Source organism: Phycodurus eques, chromosome 4, assembly GCF_024500275.1.
Source record: "Phycodurus eques isolate BA_2022a chromosome 4, UOR_Pequ_1.1, whole genome shotgun sequence".
NCBI lineage: Eukaryota > Metazoa > Chordata > Actinopteri > Syngnathiformes > Syngnathidae > Phycodurus > Phycodurus eques.
The window spans coordinates 12,489,122-12,511,596 of record NC_084528.1 but is presented as its reverse complement, the minus strand read 5'-3'; the positions used below and the strand labels follow the sequence as shown (position 1 = coordinate 12,511,596).

At 39.6% G+C, this 22,475-nt stretch overlaps 1 protein-coding gene across 1 annotated transcript; it reads left to right on the top strand.

Annotated features, from left to right (window-relative positions):
* Positions 1-1,058: 1,058 nt before the first annotated feature.
* Positions 1,059-20,382, top strand: flad1 (flavin adenine dinucleotide synthetase 1). Its single transcript, XM_061673959.1, has 11 exons — positions 1,059-1,811; positions 2,368-2,439; positions 4,683-4,827; positions 7,347-7,724; positions 11,375-11,488; positions 11,574-11,841; positions 13,468-13,615; positions 13,799-13,897; positions 14,717-14,906; positions 19,864-19,937; positions 20,028-20,382. Exons 2-11 carry the CDS (start codon positions 2,432-2,434, stop codon positions 20,161-20,163), a joined length of 1,560 nt encoding a protein of 519 aa, XP_061529943.1. The 5' UTR covers positions 1,059-1,811; positions 2,368-2,431; the 3' UTR covers positions 20,164-20,382.
* Positions 20,383-22,475: the final 2,093 nt, after the last annotated feature.

Sequence of the window (22,475 nt, the reverse complement as noted above, 5' to 3'; positions counted from 1 at the left end):
TCGCAGAAATCCCATCGCGCACTACATTGAGAACATTACTCGAAAATGCGAAGAGTTGCACAATATATGGAAAGTTTGCATTTCCTTAAAGGCCACCACTGCTTATAGTTATTATTCATCTTAGTAGTGGCACTTTTATCACAATCATTAGCATTGCCGCATTTAACTTTTGTACAGAATCACAGTGTATAAAAGCGTGTCCAAACCTTTTGAGATCTATATATTTTACATTAAAACATGCCTTTTACAATTTTTTAAACTGTATTTCATTTTACATTGAATTAATAAAAAGTTAAGCTAATACAGTAAATGAAAGTTTATTTAATATATTTTTTTAAAAATTTCTTACTATAAATTCATCTATATAACCTTATTTTTAATTTATTCTGGAAATGTTTTTTTTTAGTTTAGAAATATTCTTAACATAAAATATGTTTAAAAAGTGCATATTTTTAATGGTGCAGCGCTCCATTATTTAATCCAGCACAACGAGCAAAATTCCAGCTATATTTGTTGCACTAATTTTGCTGGGTTTCCCCTAAAATAGGTTGTTAAAATGTATTTATTCATACTTTCTTTTATTTTTATTCATTAAATGATTGCTTAATTGATTTAATGCAAATAATACATTTTGAATATTAAAATAAAATGAATAGATATAATAATGATTATTAAAATAAACAACATACACATATATTTAACACTTTTAATTTGTTAATTATAAGAAAATGTATGGAAAATATTACATTTTTAAAATGAGAATGGAATTGTATTTAATAGGCGAGTACAAGTTTGCCCATCCCTGTTTTATGCGTGTCTATGCAGTATTTTTTGTGTATGACAGATGACAGAATGCAGTATACAGTGAGAGAAAAAAGGATCACTGGTTTGAGGGATTACATTTAAAAAGTAATATATTTCATGAATGCATTGATGATTATATTTAATGACATTTCCACCACACACAAGCATACAATTTAATTAATATATTTTAATTATTTTGAAAAAAAATCATTTTATTTTTCACAATTATCAGTTTGTATCGCTGTAAATTAAAATACATTTAAATGACATTTTCTTTATTTTTTGGGAAATGTTTATTAAATTATTTGTGAATATAATGTGTGTGTATGTTCTTCATAGTGGGCTGTGTAAGACTCACTTTAAGTTCCTGTATGTCTCGTATACCATTTTATGGAGTTTTGTCAAACATTTCATAGTGTCACATCTGCCCCCACAGTTCTGAGGACCGGAGTTCAACTCTCGGTCCCGCCTCTGGCTCCAGCACGCCCGCGACCCTCGTGAGGATAAGCATTACAGAAAATGGATGGCTGACCATTGCAGTAGTACTTCGCTTTTAGACATACAATATTGCGCCACCCACAGGCCAGGGAAATATAATAAACAGTTGTGGTTCCAACAGTAAAACGTGTGTTGTAGCTCCACCGACCAGAGGAGGCGCCCGAAATTACTTTTAGGTATAATGCTGCATTTAAGCAGAAGTCACTTTCAGACACCGGTTTGCCTTGTGAATGGATTTGGTCTAACGGCATTTTAATTAGTCCAAAGTGAAATTGTCACTCGGCTTATGTAATGTTTAGAAATCCTTCCACAGTCCTCACACAAACGGATGACACGACCCTCGTTCTGTTTACTTCCGCATCTTCACGGTAAGACCCGCCTTCATTAATTTGATTGGCTTCTCTACAAAAAAAAAATGCAATTTCGTGTTGATGATTGGACGGAAAATATTACGTCATGTGAATGACACGTGACCGCCGCTGTCTGGAGGAGGAACACAGCGGACAACAGTAAGTTTTCTTAGCTTTACTGAGTGTATTTGGTAAATATGAACACACTTTACAGTGTATTTTTAACCACTCGTGTGAGAATGGAGAGGATAAAGCCTGCTTTGAAGGAAATAGTACGGCGTTTTGGCGGCTAGTGCGCATACTGCTAACTGAGTGCTACGTCTGGGTCATGTAACTAGGAGCAAGGAGACAGATTATACCACGAGAAGGCATCTGGTCCCAATTGAGTTCATGTTCTTCTATAAAGTCATCTGAAAGTGTCAATCAAAATGTTTTGAGTGACACTGTCTTTCATGTAAGAAAAATGAAACTGAAACGGCTCTCCATCATGCAGTGCCCATGTATAATTTAATGTGAGCGTTGCTAGGGTGATGCATGAATGCATTCCCATCGTACCACTCATTTTGAACGTAATATGTTTTAACTACAGTATTATTCTTCCACTAAAGTACTAAATAGTGTAAAAAAATTCCTAATGTAGGAACTCAAGGCGAAGATGTCACAATTTGTCTGCCACAAAATTATTGTAATATTCCCCTCCTGTGTCTCTTCCGAGGTTCTTCCTGGTCGGAGGTGTGAGGAAACACAAGGAGAGCTGAGCTGATACTCCCGATGGATTCATGTTGATGTAAGATTCAAATTCCATGCAGTACATACACTCACTGGCCACCGCATTAGGTACTACAGCACTAATCAAATGAGATCCAGAAGACGAGCTGCATACAAAAAAAACTCGGTTTTGAGTGATGCTCGCTACAGAGCATCATAATGAAGTGTCTCTAAAATGTTATAATATTAGATATAAATATGTCTTTGTATCTTGGCCCTATTTTCGTGTCACAGAAGAGGCCATTGTGAATCATTCTTTTGAAGCTAAATAAGGTTCCATAATACAGTCGGCGGCTGTTCATTTGGTACCTGGCCTTTCAGTGGTGATTTACCCGACATAATCCACCTCTTATTACCACCACTATCATGTTACAATTATAGAAACCATTAATACTATACAAAAACACAATATAACAGCACACAACTGTGCCACTTACATCAACTGTAGCAGTTTGGGGTTGATATTTATGCAACAGCACGACAGAAACATAAAAAATAAAATAAAATACATCATAACCCCCAGAGATGCAGATTATAAAACATATTAATATGTCTTGCTAGTCTCGTTTTTTTTCGTTTTTGGGTTTTTGTCACCAATTCTGCTCATAACTTTTATGGACAGAATTTGTAGGCGCAGCCGAGGCGTAGAGGGGGTCCGGTTTGGTAGCCTCAGTATTGCATCTCTGCTTTTTGCAGATGATGTGGTTCTGCTGGCTTCATCAAGCCGTGATCTCCAACTCTCACTGGAGCGGTTCGCAGCAGAGTGTGAAGCGGCTGGGATGAGAATCAGCACCTCCAAATCTGAGACTATGGTCCTCAGTCGGAAAAGGAAACACTACAAAATTCAGAAAATTGGTTGTTGGGAATAAATGAATGCAATTTCATGGAAGAAATTGGGGCTGCACAATTATGGCCAAAATAATAATAAAGAATTATTTTGATCAATATTGTAATCATGATTATTAATCACGATCATTCCTCATTTTAGGGATAAAGCTTTATTTTTATTGCACTACATTTTAACAAACAATATGTAACAGTTTTCAGTTCAAATCTTTACATAAGAATAAATGATATATAATAATAAAAAAAATAAACGTACCCCCCAAAAATTATACTTTAGCAAGGGCTAACTGAATAAATGTGCTATTACAAAGTGCAATCACGAATTGCAATTTAATGGAAGCAAATACAGTAATGCATAGAAGGCAATTCCATTAGGCTGCAAGCACCGATTTTTCATTTGAAAATCCCCATTGTCAATAAAATGAATTGTCAAGGACGGTACATCTGCGTTGTTCTGCTTTGACCATTGGTCAGTCGTGCACAGTCACAAATGGTAAATGGACTGCACTTATATAGCGCTTTATTTACACCGTCACAGTGCCCAAAGCGCTTTACAAACGCCTCACATTCACCCACTCTCACACACATTCATACGCCAATGGGGGACTGCTGCCATACAAGGTGCTGCAAGGCCCACTGGGAGAAAATGACGGTTCAGTGTCTTGCCCAAGGACACTTAGACATGTGGACAGTCGTAGCCGGGATTCGAATCAGTTACCCTTCGGTCACTGGACGACCTGCTCTACCTACTGAGCCACAGCCGCCAAACTCCAAAGAACTCGAAAGTTGCGATTTCCCTCTCTATTGACTCCCGGGGGTTTTTCATTGCGGTCAGGCCAGCCGAAAAGATGAAGTCAAGGCAGCCGCTACAGCGATTGTACATAGTGTCTTACCGTGACACTCCACCACTCCCCTCATGTGCTGAGAGGTCCAACTTTAAAATAAAAGCTTTATATATTACTACATTGAACATCAGTGCCATTTTTGGCTTTTATTTTGAAGTTGGCACTGCTGAAGCCCGTTTCATATGCAGCAGTGCCCGCACTTTAAATGTAAAACATCGCAGACGATCAGGCTCATTTAATCGTGGCAGCCAAAATTGTGATCACGATTAAAATTTAATTAATTGTGCATTATTTTGTGTGAACAAATATCGGAGTTTAGGTTGTAAATTTAGAGAAGTTCTCCAGGTAATGTTTAGGCCAGCAGAAAAGGCCTTGGTGGTCCACCTTTTTCCAAATATTAGGAACGGGTACCATAATAATATACACAATAGAACGTTTTTAAGGCAGATTTCTTTGGGGGGGGGGGGGGGGGGATACAGCTCTTGTATTAAATTTCATTAAGCAATGCATGTGTACTGGATAAAATGCTTGAAAAATGTATAGGTGTCACTAACATACTCCTGCCTTGTAGCCTGAATTTTTTTAAACTGAGTCGAGCAGAAGTGCGTGTGAGGAGACTGGCTGCTCAGCTGGGTAAAGCAGCTATGTCCACTGCCATGGCCAATGGGGAGGCTCCCACCGCGGCCATCCTCATCATCGGGGATGAGATACTCAAGGTGAGGCTGGTTGCTAACACAGCGGAACTGAGGTCGTACAATTTGGAATTTGAGAAAAACTTCAACAGTATGTGAAATGTCAGCAAATTGACTAACCTCCATTGACGACCGTAAAGGTCCCCTACCTCAAATTTAAACTTTTTTTTTTTTTTTCAGTCATCTTTGATGGCCTTTTATCTTGTTTACAATTTAATTTGGGTTGGAAATGCCCTGAAGGTCCTTCTCAAGCTATTCTAGTTCATCTTTTTCACCTGGCAGTTGAGACGGCTGGATTTCTCATTAATATGTGACATGTAAACTTGCTTTGATCTGAATGGATCGCTCATCTTCCCCAATTTAAATATGGAAAACAGCCTTGCTCTGATTGGTCCTTGGAGATATCATGGTGTCTGACTCTAGTGGCTTGCAGCAGCCAAGTGTTTATAATGACCTCCCATTTGGATCATTCAATATGGGGTGTTACAGCTAACGCGGCTAAATATGATGCCGAGCTGGCACAAAATAGCATGCAACAAGCATTCCCCTTAGTACCCGAACAGCGGAAAGTAGCGAGGTTGGCCAATGAGGACGCGCTGTGTTTTAATTTGTTTTTATTTTATTTTTGGCTTTAGCTATCGACTTTAGACAAATGCATGCCTGTTTATCCAGTCAAGCGGTACTGCTCACGGGTTCTCCTTGCGTCAGGTCCTGTCTTGGACAGGATGTTTCAGCGATAAAAGAATTTCAGACTGACGCTGAAAATGCGTTTTTGGGCCGTTTTCGGCAGGCAGAAATTTTCTGTGACTTTGAAGTTTGTACTGGCGCAGGCGGGCCAGTGTCTATACATAGGTGGTGGCCTGACACAGCGGCGCAGTGGCCCCAGGCCACCATTAATGTCGGACCCTGTACTGTATTTGAATGGTTCGGAGGCACTGCGGCTGCACAGCTGGTGGCTCTCTTTCAAACCCAGAAATACACTTCCAGCAGTATGTGAAAGCTTTATTTACAAAAGTCATCATCCACCAAATGGACCCAAACACAGAACAATTCTGGTTTCGAAATGCTCCGGAATTTCTCCCAAAATAAATTGTAACCATTTATATCTTGACTCCTCTGAGGTTGGCAGGTGATGCAAAGTTTAAGCTTTGCACATGATGCAGCTGCGTTGTCACTCAGCCATTTTTCCTCAGAGGAGTGTGGGTGTAGCAAGCACGAAGTGGGCAGATACTTAAATATTAATCGTCAAACCTACGTACCAATAATGGCAATTTCAAACTGTTTTGTAAGCGGTTTGGTGTTCAAAAGCTATTGAATTCAGTCGACAAACCTCATAGATCCCAAATTTAAACCTGGTCACAGATTCATTTTTACCTGTGTTTTATGCATGAAACAGTAGAAAGTTTGGATTCTGATGGAAAGGTACCTTTAAATGATACATTTTCCTAAAGAAGGACCACCACCGTTCATGATTGCATGTGACACATCAGCATATTGATATGTTGGTTTTATCAAAGGATTAATGTGTGTGTGTGTGTGTTTTGCTTTTACAACCGTGTTGACTGTTTGTCATTTGTATTATAATTATGGCCTAGAAGTGATTCTCATATAAATATTTACTGTAATTATAATTTACTAATGCGCGAGTGTAGGTTAGTGACTACGGCAAGTTCTGACCTAAGTACAAATTTTAGTTTTGTCGTTTACGTTTTACAATGGTCAACTTCTTTTTACACGCGTGTGACAATTAAGAATTTTACAAATGGCATATGTGAAGGGCATCTGAGACAGGAATTATCATCCAGATTTATTGGTTTTATATTTTAGGTTTAACAGTGATTAACTTATTTCTACACATGTATCACATGACTGAACACAGTCGATTTTATGATGCAGCAGTTTGGCGAACTGTTTCTAATATTTCGGTTGCCTTATTTAGCTACTTGGAGAGTCAAAATATGATAACATGATACTCTATGGGCAGCATAGAGTCACCAGTAATATTGGTTATTACATCTGCCCCACAGTTCTGAGGTTCTGGTTTTGGCTCTGGCCTTCCAGTGTAGAGTTTGCATGTTCTCGCCTTCCTTGCATGGGTTTTCTCTGGGTACTGCGCCTTCCTCCCACATTCCAAAGACATGCAACTTAGTTCATCAAAGAGTCTACATTATCCTTTTGTGTGAACGTGAGAAAATCTGTGCCCAATTAGATGGCGACCAGTTCAGGAAATACTCCGCCACACCCCAAAGTCAGCTAGGATAGGATCCAGCTCACCCATGGCCTTAATGAAAATGGATGATACTCTGTTTTATCAGGATTAATTAAATGTGGCAGCAATGTGTGAATGTGGCAGCTGTGCTTTGATTGTAAATAATTCCTCATTTATTCTTTTACATGACATGATTGTAACATGTGAAAAGTCTTTGATAGTTGTCCAATGTTGTGTCTGCTCCTCAGAATATGTTTGAATTTCATCCAGCAAGACCCTGAATTCATCATTTACGTCTTTGTATGTGACAGCCACCCTTCATTTTGTCTCTCAGGGCCACACCGTGGACACCAACAGCGTCTTTCTTACACGAGCGTTAAGGAAGCTTGGCGTATCAGTGCAGCGTATAACAGTCATTCCAGATGTCCAGGACGTCATTGCCAAAGAAGTGGCCCTCCTTTCTTCACAGCACACTCACCTCATCACCTCAGGGGGCATCGGGCCCACACACGACGACGTCACCTTCGAGAGCGTCGCTATGGCCTTCCAGGAAGAGGTCTATCCCCACCCTGAGCTCTCACGGCTGGTGGAGGAGTTCTTCGGGGTGGTGGACAAAAACAGCCCGGCCATGAAGTTGGCCATGGTGCCCCGTTCAGCCAAACTCAACTTCGGAACAGACTCTCAGACAGGAAAACCTCTCCGCTATCCACTGGTGGGTGAGCGCCGGATGTGTGTTTTTGCATACTTTCCTCTGCTTGCGTAGGTTCACTTTGGGTGCTCTTGTTTGCTCACACAGGGCCTGATTTACTGAAGTTGTGGAAGCTGATCTACTAACAAGGCGTGTCTACCTGAACGTGCAAAATACTGGGAGTAGATCCATGTAGATTAATTTAGCACATTGAAGGCAATTTATAAAACCTGAGACGAATTGCGGTGCATCTTTAAATACGGTGTCTTAGGCAGATGTAAACTGGCACCGCTGTGCGTAACGATGACTAACGTAACATTGTGACAAGGAAGAAGTGTAGGCAAAATGAGCGGTGACGTGGAGAACGGACCTTTTTCGCTTGTGTAAACATTTTTGAAATGCCAAGAGCAAATTAAAAATCACCAGAGCTACCTAAAGCGCAAAACCCTCATTTATAGGTACCACTTTTTCACCTCTTGCCAATTGCGCCGCAATCTTAGTAGATGACGCGCATGATGAATGTGTTATTTTGTCATACAATACATAATTGTAAAAATTGATTACTAGGAAAATTATTTGTATCAGAATGCTTTAGTTAAAACGAATGATCACGCTGTGATAATATGGAATTTATTTTGTAAGAGTAGATAAATTATTTAATTATTTTCTTAACATAGTCAGCCAGAGCTGCGAGGAATCCAAAGTTATTATTGTCCTTCCACCATCGTTCCTGTCATACTGTGTTGCATGTTTTTGTTTTGACATTAAGGACAACAGTCCTGTTTTGGTTTTAAGTCCTCATTTTAAAAAACATTATTCAAGCAACACATTTTTTCCTCATGTTTTTTAGATTGTAAGGTGAAAGCTGCAGCTGGTTACTAGTGTGGACTGAATGGGTGGCAACAATGGGGAAATGAAATGCCAGTATTTTGAGGGTAATAGCCCATCAGCAACATATTGAGAAAAAAAAAAACAACAACTATGAATGAACTAGTTTGTTTTTGGACTGGTGGAATTTGGAATTATGAAATTAACTAGTTCATTTTTGGAACAATGAACTGAACTTTGAACTACTTCGCATAGAAAATGAACTTTCCCAACACTGATCCTGTATTATTTCAAATCGCAATAAAACAGCGGAGCAAAAAAGTATGTAGTCAGCCACCAATTGTGCAAGTTCTCACACTCAAAAAGGTGAGAGACATCTGTAATTTTCATCATAGGTATATCTTACCTATGAGAGACAAAATGAGGAAAACAATACAGAAAATTACATTGTCTGATTTTTAAGGTATTTATTAGCATCTTTTGGTGGAAAATAAGTATTTGGTCAATAACAAAAGTTCATCTCAATACTTTGTTATATACCCTTTGTTGGCAATGACAGCGGTCAAATGTTTTCTTTAAGTCTTCGCAAGGTTTTCACACACTGTTGCTGGTGTTTTGTCCCATTCCTCCATGCAGATCTCCTCAAGAACAGTGGTGTTTTGGGGCTGTCGCTGGGCAACACAGACTCTCAACTCCCTCCAAAGATTTTTGATCTGGAGACTGGCTATGCCACTCCAGGACATTGAAATGCTTCTTACGAAGCCACTCCTTCATTGCCCGTGGTGTTTGGGATCATTGTCATGCTGAAAGACCCAGCCACGTTTCACCTTCAATTCCCTTGCTGATGGAAAGAAGTTTTCACTGAAAATCTCACGATACATTCCCCCCCATTCACTCTTTGCTTTACCCCTTTGCAGAAAAACAGCCCCAAAGCATGATGTTTCCACCCCCATGCTTCACAGTAGATATGGTGTTCTTTGGATGCAACTCAGCATAATTTCTCCTCCAAACACGACAAGTTGAGTTTTTACCAAAAAGTTCTATTTTGATTTCATCTGACCATATGGGATTCTCCCAATCCGCTTCTGGATCATCCAAGTGCTCTCTAGCAAACTTCAGACGGGCCTGGACATGTACTGTTTTAAGCAGGGGGAGACGTTTGGGACTGCAGGATTTTAGTCCCTGGTGGCGTAGTGTGTTACTGATGGTAGCCTTTGTTACTTTGGTGCCAGCTCTCTGCAGGTCATTCACTAGGTCCCGTGTGTGGTTCTGGAATTTTTGCTCACCGTTCTTGTGATCATTCTGACCCCACGGGGTGAGATCTTGTGCCAGATTGAGGGAGATTATCAGTGGTTTTGTATGTCTTCCATTTTCTAATAATTGCTCCCACAGTTGATTTCTTCACACCAAGCTGCTGACCTATTGCAGATTCAGTCTTCCCGGCCTGGTGCAGGTATACAATTTTGTTTCTGGTGTCCTTTTGGCAGCTCTTTGGCCTCGGCCATCCTGTTGTTTGGAGTGTGACTGTTTGAGGTTGTGGACAGGTGTCTTTTATATTGATAACGAGTTCAAACAGGCGCTATTAATACAGGCAACAAGTGGAGGACAGAGGAGCCTCTTAAAGAGGTTACAGGTCTGTGAGAGCCAGAAATCTTGCTTGTTTGTAGGTGATCAAATACTTATTTTCCACCATAATTTGCTAATAAATTCTTTACAAATCAGACAGTGATTTTCTGGAATTTTTTCATTTTTTTCCCCCTCATTTTGTCTCTCAAATGAGAGTTATACCTGTGATGAAAATTACAGGACTCTCTCATCATTTTAAGTGGGAGAACTTTCACATTTGGTGGCTGACTAAATACTGTTTTGCTCAACTGTATATCGCAGGTTGAAAAATAAAAAGCGCAATGTCATTTTTTCCCCCCAATATCATGCAGCCCTAAAATGTACTATTGCAGACATATGAAGAATACAGGAGATTGTTGTCACATGTAGGACACGGCTAGCACTTTCAGAATTTCTTGCAGCTTCTTTAATGTTGCTGTTCACAGCCTCCCTGACCTGCTTTCTTCTGTTTTCAACAATTTCAGAGGGACAAATAGTTCTCTGTAATGTCACAGTGTCATAGTGTGCAATATTTTCTCCACTTGAACAAGGGCTGTCTTCACTGTGTTCTGTGGTATTGGAAATTATTTTGTATCCCTCTATTGACTAATCCTTTTAAAAATGACACGTATATCACATGTTCATCTGAGGTTGACACTACCGAAGTAATACATCAAGCCTTAGAATTCAGTGTTTTTTTCCCGCCTTGATTGGATATCAGGGCTTCCTGACCTGGAGAGCGAGAACTTTGCAAATTACAGTTGGCGACATTACGCTTTGTAACATTACTTATAAGTCTCAAATGTTCCCCTTTACAATTGCTACCACAGGCCTCTTAACCATTTCAAGTACCACCAAGGGGGGGAAAAAAATCAATTATGACTTTGAGTTGTGCATATGGTTGAGGACAGGATATAAAGTTGTCTTGGGCAACATTCTATGAATGTGTTACATGAATGAAGTTGGGGTAAGACCTGATCTTCCACAGTAAGAATAAAATTATCTTAATGACTGCTTCATATGCTTGTTGACAAGAATTTCAGGCAGATACACTGTAAAACTAACTAATAATTATTTCAGTCTTGTTTTTTACTTCAGCGAACATCACAAGCTGCAAAAATTCTTTTTTTTTCTCAATAATCTTGTGTTTGATGTATATCGACGGTATTGAATCATGGTAGTTGGGTGTTATGCCTTTTTTAAGTACAGCTAAAGCCATTGTTTTGATTTGTCGTTTACAGGTGAGTGTGCGTAATGTGTACATCTTCCCGGGAATACCATCTCTAATGGAGAGGGCCTTCAGTGGCTTGGAACATCTCTTTGCTAGTTCAGGAACCACTTTTCACACTCGTGAGGTTAGAAGAGTGATCATATCTATCTTATATAATAATATTTGTTCTATAAATTCTGATGAACTAAACAAAACTCAATTATTTTTAGGTTTTTGTGGCTGCGGATGAAGCCGAAATTGCCCCTGTGCTCACCAAACTCCACACCTCCTGGGGCCGCAAGGTGGCCCTCGGCTCCTACCCTGACTGGCTGAGCAACTACCACCGAGTCAGGCTGGTCCTGGATTCGGACAGTCAGGAGGAGGTGGACAAAGCTCGGGCGCAGCTGGTCGAGGAGCTGCCTAAGGGAAGCGTGGTACCTTTCGTGAAGGACCCAGTGTCCATCGCCACCGCTGAGGTGTACACGTTAGCCAACACCGGTAAGAGAAACATAGCGGTCCCAAAACGTTTTTGCGCCACAGATCGTCTCAGTAATCAGTAATTAAACTTTATAAAAGCAGTTTCTTTTTTTCTTATGTTTGAATATGATTTTAAACAATGTGCTATTTTTTTGGGGAGGCTGGAATTGATTAATGGCATTTTAAATTATTTCAATAGGGAAAATGTATGAAAATGTATTTGATGTATGAGAAAATTGAATTACAAGTTTGGCCACGGAACAAATTAAACTCGCAAGTCAAGGAACAACCATAATTTTGTTTTGGTCAGCGTCATTGCAGAAAATCTCACGTCACAAAGATATAATGTTGGAAATGGGACCAAGGCATTCAGTGCTTTTTTTGGGAGGGGGCAGTTTTGAAGGCTTCATTGAGTAATTTGCAAGCCTGTTCCCATGTATTCGGCAGAGCAGGGGTGGTGAGACCAGTAGCAAGAAAGCCGTATGTTAAGTAAGACTGCGGACATTGTCTCTTAAATGCTGCTTTTTGTTCCTTGGGAATTGTAGGGTATTCTTCTTGGGTCTCATCTTTTGACTTTTTTTCCTTTCAGAAGAAGCTCTGTTGAGCGGTTTGACATTTGTACAGAGGCACATGCACTTGATTTTCCAAATAAAATGTCTTTCATACTCTTACGATCAATAAAATATATCTTGTTCAATCTCTCTGTGCGGTCCAGTACCAAAGGTCGAGAGCCGGCTTGCTCATTAGGCCATATAGGCAAATGTTAAGGGCGCCGTGACCTACACGAGGTGCTCCAAAACCGGAGGAAATCCATTTTAAATAAAATTATATTAAAAATAGTTATTACGATTAACTCTTAAAATAGAAAAGCTAACGGAGTTAAATGTTAACCAATGCTCAATTAACATTACTACAAATGAAGTAGTGGTAGTAATGATGCTTATATTATTTTTGTATTTGGCAATTTTTTTCTGCTTTTAATAGTCAATCTCAACGTCCTATACCCCTTTTTGATCAGTGATTTGACCCTAGTTGTTTTTTGTGTTACAGGTATAACTGTCAAAATAATGTCACCGTAATTTCTTGTGTATAATGCACACCCCCCCCCCCCCCAAAAAAAACCTTCAAAACTCAATAGTGCGCATTATACATAGGTATGGTAAAAGTTAGATAATTCCTTCACACTTCAATTTCAAAGACACTTAATTAGTTTTGACCCAGTTTTACCTGCATAGACGAACAAGGGTGGCAGCTAGTGTACTATGATTTTCTGTCTTCAGCAAGAAAAAAAAGAACAAGTTATACATTAATACAGTAATAATTTTGTTTGTTTTTACACATCTCGTTAACATTTTAGATCATCTGGGTGAAAATTGGCTTTTGCATTATACTAAAGATTTTTGAGGGCACCCAGTACACTGCATTCCAAATTATTAAACAAATGATTTCTTTCTCAGGTTTTTGGCCGAAAACATGCCAGGGTGAGAGCTTGTCTGACCTTTTAGTGTCCCACATAAAGGATTAAGAAACTAACAAAGCAGATGAAAACCCTTGTTACATTTGAAGGGCGAATAGCAGGAATATTGGTAGTACAAAATGTGCCAACGTTCTTGAATAATCTCTCACGGTGGGTATCCTTTCCTGCAGGCACACCGATGGGCGAAAAAGTTGCATCTGCGCTGAAAACAGTTGAGGCGGCGCTGGATCAGTATTCCACAGAGCAAGTCTGTGTCGGATTTAACGGCGGCAAGGACTGCACGGCGCTGCTCCATCTCTACTACGCGGCAATGAAGAGGTAAAAAGGAGGGATGATCACTGAACACCGAGCTGTAGACGACAAATGATCTGAGACATAAAATGAAATTAGGATTCCAAAAGGAAAACATGACACTGGAAACATTCGGGGAGATAGTGACTCGGAATCTGTGTATATTATTGCTGTTATTTATTCTTTATATTTCCCCATCCCTGCTCTCAGGCGCTACCCGGACAGTAAAGACAAGGTGAAAGCTCTTTACATCCGCATTGTCTCTCCATTTTCAGAAATGGAGCGGTTCCTCCAGGATACAATAAAAAGGTGAAGTCATCAATCTACTCTAATGTGCAAACATACAATGCATTCAAACTGAATACAGTGTTGAGGTCGACCAGAATTCATTCTGCGATGCTGCTCTATTCAAAACATTTCCCACTGAGATCAATTATTTTTGGAATTATTTGTTCCAGACTGCAAACCTTTATTACTATGGCCATCATCTCCAAATAGCATGACACTGAAACACACTGGACAAAAGTACTTGCCGTCCTTTTTTCTTAAAATGAGTCCACTTATTTCACGCTAACTTCTGGTGAAAATCATGCTATTCTTCTCTTACTGCCATCCTAAGTTTTGAGAAATTCTCACAAAAAGCTAAAATGAGGTCTAGTGAGCTGCACTGATGGCTCGCATGGCATGACGTCATGCATTACGACCAAAATCACGTATTTATATATATTTTTACTGAACATTTTCGCTTTAAGGGTAGCATTGTTGCCGAGTGGTTACCATGTCAGCCTCACAGTTTAGAGATTCAAGGTTTGAATCTCGGCTCCGGATACTCCGGCTTCCTTCCACATTTCAAAAACATACCTGTTAGATTAATTGGGAGCACTTACCTAAATTGAGCATGGAGGTGAATGTGAGTGTGAATGGTTGTTAGTGTAAATGTTCCCTGAGAGTAACTGGTGACCAAACAGTCGAGGGCGTACCCCGCCTCTCGCCCAAAGTCAGTTGGGATATGCTCCAGCTTTCCCGTGACCCGAATGAGGACAAGCGTTACCGTCGAGAAACAAACCCGACGCAGCTTTTCCAATCCACTCTAAAAAGTCTCACTATCTGGCAACGCTCCTCCCTCAGATATGACTTGGATCTGTTCTCGGTGGAGGGCAATATTCGGCAGGCGCTGAGCGAGGTGCAGGAGCGGAGGCCCGAACTGAAGGCCGTCCTGATGGGCACCAGGAGGAGCGACCCTTACTCTCACACCCTCACCCCCATGTGTCCCACTGACCCCGACTGGCCGCCCTACATGAGAGTCAACCCTTTACTGGTCAGTAACGCACCCGACACAAATACACTTGAATAGCATTTTATTGTACAATGAAATGCTTGTATCTCCAAATGTTTTTTTTTTTTTTGTTTGGTTCAGATAAAAACAAATAATGATCAATAATTTTTATGGGCCAATAACAATATAATTGTTTGGTATCATATATACATATACTCTTCTGTTTTTGGTAATTCAACAAAGTACTGTAATTTTTTCGTGTATAATACGCACCAATCTATAATACGTATCCCCAAAGTTGACCTCAAAATTCTGGAAAACCCTTCAAGCCATGTATAATGCATTTTTCCAATACATGATTTTTCTGCTACCCATATGATCAAAACATGAAGTATTACCTCTTTCTTGTTAGTTTTTCGAAGAATTATTCTGAAGTTAAGCATATTTGAACACGTAATACTTTATTTTTATTTACTTGCTCTTATTTTGAAATTCACAGCGCTACTTTTTTTAGTAAATATGAAAACACACAGTTGTGCTCATATGTTTGATTACCCAGGCATAATTTGTAAGTTGGGTACAATTCTTTAAAGAAAATATGAAGGGCCAGGCGAATGACATTTAATTTTATTTTAATGGGATTCAAATTAAACTGTCAAGCATTTCAGAAAAGCATTATCATTAAACAAAACATTACCATCAAGAAATTAATGATGGTTGTTGTTCAGTCATCAGTCTTATTTATATAAAAAAAAAAAAAAATTCACAAATTCTGCCAGGGTATGTAAATTTATGAGCACAACTGTGTATATATACAGTGGGTACGGAAAGTATTCAGACCTCCTTAATTTTTCACTCTTTGTTATATTGCAGCCATTTGCTAAAATCATTTAAGTTCATTTTTTCCCTCATTAATGTACACAGAGCACCCCATATTAACAGAAAAAAATGGAATTGTTGACATTTTTGTAGGTTTATTAAAAAAAAGAAAAACTGAAATATCACACAGTCAAAAGTATTCAGACCTTTTGCTCAGCATTTAGTAGAAGCACCCTTTGGAGCTAATACAGCCATGAGTCTTTTTGGGAATGATGCAACAAGTTTTTCACACCTGGATTTGGGGATCCTCTGCCATTTCTCCTTGCAGATCCTCTCCAGTTCTGTCAGGTTAGATGGTGAACGTTGGTGGGCAGTCATTTTCAGGTCTCTCCAGAGATGCTCAATTGGATTTAAGTCAGGGCTCGGGCTGGGCCATTCAAGAACAGTCGAGTTGTTCTGAAGCCACTCCTTTGTTATTTTAGCTGTATGCTTAGGGTCATTGTCTTGTTGGAAGGTGAGCCTTCGGCCCAGTCTGAGGTCCTGAGCACTTTGGAAGAGGTTTTCGTCCAGGATATCCCTGTACTTGACTGCATTCATCTTTCCTTCGATTGCAACCAGTCGTCCTGTCCCTGTAGCTGAAAAGCACCCCCACAGCATGATGCTGCCACCTCCATGCTTCACTGTTGGGACTGTATTGGACAGGTGATGAGCAGTGCCTGGTTTTCTCCACACATACCGCTTAGAATTAAGGCCAAAAAGTTTTATCTTGGTCTCATCAGACCAGAGAATCTTATTTCTCACCATCTTGGAGTCCTTCGGGTGTTTTTTAGCAAACTCCATGGTAGCAAACTAGGAAGGATTCTGGTCATCCCAAACGTCTTCCATTTAAGGATTATGGAGGCCACTTTGCTCTTAGGAACCTTAAGTGCAGCAGAATTTTTTTTCTAACCTTGGCCAGATCTGTGTCTTGTCACAGTTCTGTCTCTGAGCTCTTCAGGCAGTTCCTTTGACCTCATGATTCTCATTGCTCTGACATGCACTGTGAGCTGTAAGGTCTTATATAGACAGGTGTGTGGCTTTCCTAATCAAGTCCAATCAGTATAATCTAACACATCTTGACTCAAATGAAGGTGTAGAACCATCTCAAGGATGATCAGAAGAAATGGACAGCACCCGAGTTAAAAATATGAGTGTCACAGCAAAGGGTCTGAATACTTATGGCTGTGATATTTCAGTTTTTCTTAATAAATCTGCAAAAATTTCAACAATTCAGCTTTTTTCTGTCAATATGGGGTGCTGCGTGCACATTAATGAGGAAAAAATGAACTTAATTTATTTTAGCAAATGACTGCAATATAACAAAGACTGAAAATGTTATGGGGGTCTGAATACTTTCCGTACCCACTCCATATGCAATCATACTTACCCGTGTCATATTGGAATGAAAGTGGAGGCTACACCTTTCTCATAACCTCTAGGTGGCGGTGGCATAATGTAATGAAAGTGTGAAGCTGTTTCATAACCTCTGGATGGCGACATACATTTATATAATGTGAAAGTCTTTCATTTTCCCCTATACCCCGCACTATTGACTTTTTTTTGGGGGGGGAATGTGCATTATACATGAGAAATTACGGTAAGTCATATGAGCAAGTTAGCAAGTGAATCTTTAAACGTTTTTAGGAGCTGTCATGCTTTAAGCCAGTGATTGTGAATTGAAAAATGACTATCCATATGATACATTTAAATAAGTCTGATTTTATATGAAAAGAGCTCCAATGATGAGCAATAAAATGCTATTTGAAATGTATCTTTAAGGACTCAAAAGGAAAATTATTTTCCAAGGTTACCAACTGAATAACATTTTCAGTTTCTCTATTTAACTATTTTTTTCTTTTTTCTTATTAAACAACAGTTTATATTTTTAATTGTCGTTATTCCATTAATATGTACATATGTGTGTATTATATACAGCGGCTGAAATAAGTATTTAACACGTCACCATTTTTCTCACTAAATATATTTCTAAAGGTGCTATTGACCCAAAAAATTAACCAAATGTTTCAACAACCCAAGTAATCCATGCATACAAAGAAAGTAGAACAAATAAACTCAGAAATTAAGTTCTGTGTAAAAATGTGAAATGACACAGGGAAAAAGTGTTGAACACATAAAGGAAAGGCAAAAAGGCATGGAAAGCCAACACCTAAAATCTATCAATAATTAAACAGCAATCCACGCCCTTGTCAGTGTAAATGAATATCAGATGGTTCAGTCCTAATTGATGACCTACAAAAAGTTCTCATTGCCAAGGTGTGAGTCATTACACATCTCAGAATCATCTTTATTTTGCCAAGTATAAGTGGCTCAGAAAATGGATGGATGGATGGATGTCCAAAAAACGTACAAGGAATGTGTCTCCGGTACTTGGAGCCGCTCTAGTATGACAACAGACAGTCAATTGACAGAGAACACTTTTGAGACATAAAGACATTGAGAAAAACAGTCACTGAGCAATAAGGGGTTGCTAGTTATCTGGTCATGCCGGTACAAATTATTTATTTATTTTTTTGACAATTGTGTGTTTCCTCTAGCACTTAGAGTAGTTTGAATGACTACCATAGCGATAGTCCTGTGCGATGACCATTGTGCAAAGGGTGGCGATACTTCAGGGAGTGTATGCAGTTTAAAGTGACTAGTAGCGCGATAATCTGGGACAATGTTGATTGTGCAAATGCTGCAGATACTCCTCAGTCAGTGTGCAAGTGGTGCAGATGCTACTCTGGCATGAGTGGCCAGTATTGGTCAACAACAGATATGCAAATAGTGTAGCGTGGCGAGACTACTACAGTGAGTGCACGAGTAATGTATAATGGGCCCGACAGAAATGTGACAACAAACTCAAGACAAAAAAAAATTGGCATCATGTTGCAATGGAATTGTAGGTTAGCTGTTTAAGAAGTTTATAGCAAGAGGGAAGAACCTGTTGAAATGTCTGCTAGTTCTAGTTTGCATTGATTGGTAGCGCCTACCGGAGGGAAGGAGCTGGAAGAGCTGGTGACCAGGATGTGGAGGGTCCAAGAGGATTTTGCACACTCTTGTCATAACGATGGCATTGGTTACAGAATATATTCTGGTCTGAGGAGAGCAAAATTCAACTGTTTGGATGCCATAATGCACACCACGTTTGGAGGAGAAATGGCACTGCAAATCACCCTAAAAACACTATACCAACAGTGAAGTTCTGAGGTGGGAACATGATGGTGTGGGGCTGCTTTTCAGCAAATGGTACTGGTAAACTTCACATTATTGGGAAGGATGAATGGGCAAATGTACCGAGACATTCTTGACAAAAATCTGCTGCCATCTACGAGGATGATGAAAATGAAACTCGGGTGGACATTTCAGCAGGATAATGATAAAAAACATACTGCCAAGAAAACTCTGCATTGGTATCAAAGAAAAAAAATAAAGCTGCTAGAATGGCCCAGCCAATCACCTGACTTGGACCCAATTGAATATCTATGGAAAGAACTGAAACGTTTAAAAAAAAAAATAAAAAAATTTCAGGTCAATAGCACCTTTGGAGGTAAATATATTTAGTGAGAAAAATGGTGACATGCTAAATACTTATTTCAGCCGATATATATATATATATATATATATATATATATATATATATAAATGTGTTTTAATTATCTGTGGGGCAAGGGATACCACGCATTAACCTGGATTTATTTTATTGTTTATAATGGGTGGGAATCCTTCATTCCTATACCAATTACATTTTGGTGAGAATCCACACAAATTAAAAAAAATCTTAACCAATTTAAAAGGAAAATCTTAAACATAAAAAACTATTTTCAAAATACTGGATATGTGTGTAAAATATTTGCTCTGTGTATGAAAGATCAGAGGCTGTAATATTAAACCAGGTTTGCGCCTGATGTGAACTAAATCTATTTCTTCTGGCAACTGGTCAAATTTGATGTAATACGTAGGTCTCATGAGAGATTTGTCATGTCATATCTTTCTTTGGCTGAAATTGGCCCTCCTTTTACAATTAATTGTGTGTTGAATTTGAAAATAATCTTTGTGAAGGTCTTCTTGAATGATTGATTTCATGGACTGAATGATTCATCAGTTCAACCCCATTTAATTGTGACTGATTCCAACATAGGACTGGACTTACCACGACATTTGGTCCTTCTTGAGGACACTATATGTTCCCTACTGCATTCTCTACGATAAAGGGTAAGCGCTCACTCACCCAGTCATTCTGTGTATCCTCTGCCTCCTTTAATTCACATCTTTATGGCGTGATCTTTCTTCACTGCGGCGTAGGTACACGTCACTGGGCAGCATGGACAATACGTGTCGAAATGCAGCTCTGCAGGTGGTCGACAGCAGGGGGGTGAAGCGCTACCAGCCGGCCTACCTGCTGGAGAACGAGGAAGAGGAGCGGAACTCACGCGTCTGATGCTTTCTTACCTGTACACAAACAAGGACGTGTTTTTTTTAAACTTCTGTTCAGCAGCTGAAAGAGCTGTAAAAGAAGCGTGTTTGGGTAGTGCAAACGTGTGTGTGTGTGTGTGTGTTACTGATCCATTAGCTTTCTGCGCTGCTGAGTAAAGCATCAATCAAGTCATCTTTATCTATGGTCACGTGACTATTTCAAAATACAATTGATTAAGCTTGAGCGTAAATCCATTTGTCTCACTATTCAACCCTAAATGCTGCCAAGAGAGATTGCCGCCAAGACAGTATAACTAGAAATAACAGTTCGCTCACAATACATCACAGCATATCATATATATTCCATGGATGATGTGCAAATTGGCTTTTTAGAGGCTCTGAGCAGTTTCAAGTATGATTAGAAACAGGCAGGTGCTTCAAACCTTAAAAATCACATAATACTAAGTACATTGAACTGAGCTCACAAGAGCAGGAGAGCTAAGACTTGCTCGTTGTACACAAAAACCCAATTTCTCTCAAATAATTTTGTTCATAAATCTGTTTTAGTGAGCCCTTCTCCTTTGCCAAGATAAGCCATCCACCTCACAAGTGTGGTCAGTCAAGATGCTGTTTTGACAGCATGATTGCGACATTTAGAGACTTTTGTGACCCGTCCAAACAATTATTCGATCAAAAAGCGATCAGCAAAAAAATCTTGCAATTTCTCATGCCGTTATTGGAGACCTCCGGAGACTCTGTGACTCCATCCAGAGGAGATAGTCAACCCTCCATGTCAGGACTGCAAATGACTGGTCCATGTGTGAAGCCACCACTGGCTAGTTCAACTCAACATGGGCGAAAAAACAGCCATTAGCCATTATTATGTAGATTTTCCCCACTGTTACACACGGTGCAGAAAAGCTTGATGCAGGCACATTTGCAGAAACTGGCAGGTGACGGATTTACTCGGTTGTTTAATTTCACTCTTGTTGGGTGGGCAGGCACTTCACTGTTTGTATACGAGCAATTAAAAAGTCAATTTTCATGATGCATCATGAAAACTACAGTACTTGTATTTTAAATTACCACCTTTATAAATCACAGAGACAACACAAAACTGTATAATAAAATATCACTATTCAGCCATCCATTTTCTATAGCCCTTATGCCCATTAGGGTCACGGGTGAACTGGAGCCTATCTCAGCTGACTTTGTGTCAGAGGAAAGTAAACCCTGGATTGCAAATTGCAGGGCACATAGACCAACAACCAAATAAAAACTTAAATGATTAAATTTGATTAATGTTGTAATTTTCGTCGGGTTAGATCATTGCAACTCACAAAGGAAAAAAAAAACATTTTCTCACCTCAAGCTGGTTCAGAATTCAACAGCGAGGCTTCTCATTGATTAAGTAGACATCCGTCCATCCATCCATTTTCTGAGCCGCTTTTCCTTACTTGGGTCGCGGGCGTGCTGGAGCCTATCCCAGCTTTCATCTGGCAGGAGGCGGGGTACACCCTGAACTGGTTGTCAGCCAATCGCAGGGCACATACAAACAAACAACCGTTCGCACTCACATTCACACCGGGCAATTTAGAGTCTTCAATCAACCTACCACGCATGTTTTTGGGATGTGGGAGGAAACCAGAGTGCCCGGAGAAAACCCATGCAGGCACTTGCAAACTCCACACAGACGGTGGCCAGGGACTGAACCCCGGTCCTCAGAACTGTGAGGCAGACGCTCAAACCATCCCAATTTTAGTATCACTTCATTGGCTTCCAGTTTGTTGTCAATTGACTAAGAGTTTTTCTGATTACTTTAAACGCTTGTCAGGATCTGGCTCAGAGCTATATAACTGAACATTTAATCCTGTATGAAGTAGCCTCAAATCGGGCCTTCTGGTTGTGGCTCATTTCGGGCCTTCTGGTTGTGGCTCATTTCTAAAAATTCACTTTTTAAAACAGGCTTTAATGCAATGTCGTATTCTCCCCTGTTTTTATAATTATTATTATTTCATTTGTATTTTTAAATGTATTTATCCATTTTTACCATCCTGGTCTCAGTTGGGTCTGTTGGGTTCTCACATTGCCTGTATGGGTTTCCCACTCAGTTTTATATGGTATAGAGCATGACAATTCTTATTTTGTTTTATGTATGTGCTATAGAAAGTTATTAAAGTATTATTACCCAGAGAAAAGCGCAGGGAGAACCTGCAAACTCTACACGGGAAGCCCTGAGCCTAGTAGAACCCGCGAATCTCAGAACCGTGAAGCCGACTTGCTGCCCTGTTTAGATATAATTTGCGTTTTATTTTTATTTTGTTTACTATTCATTAA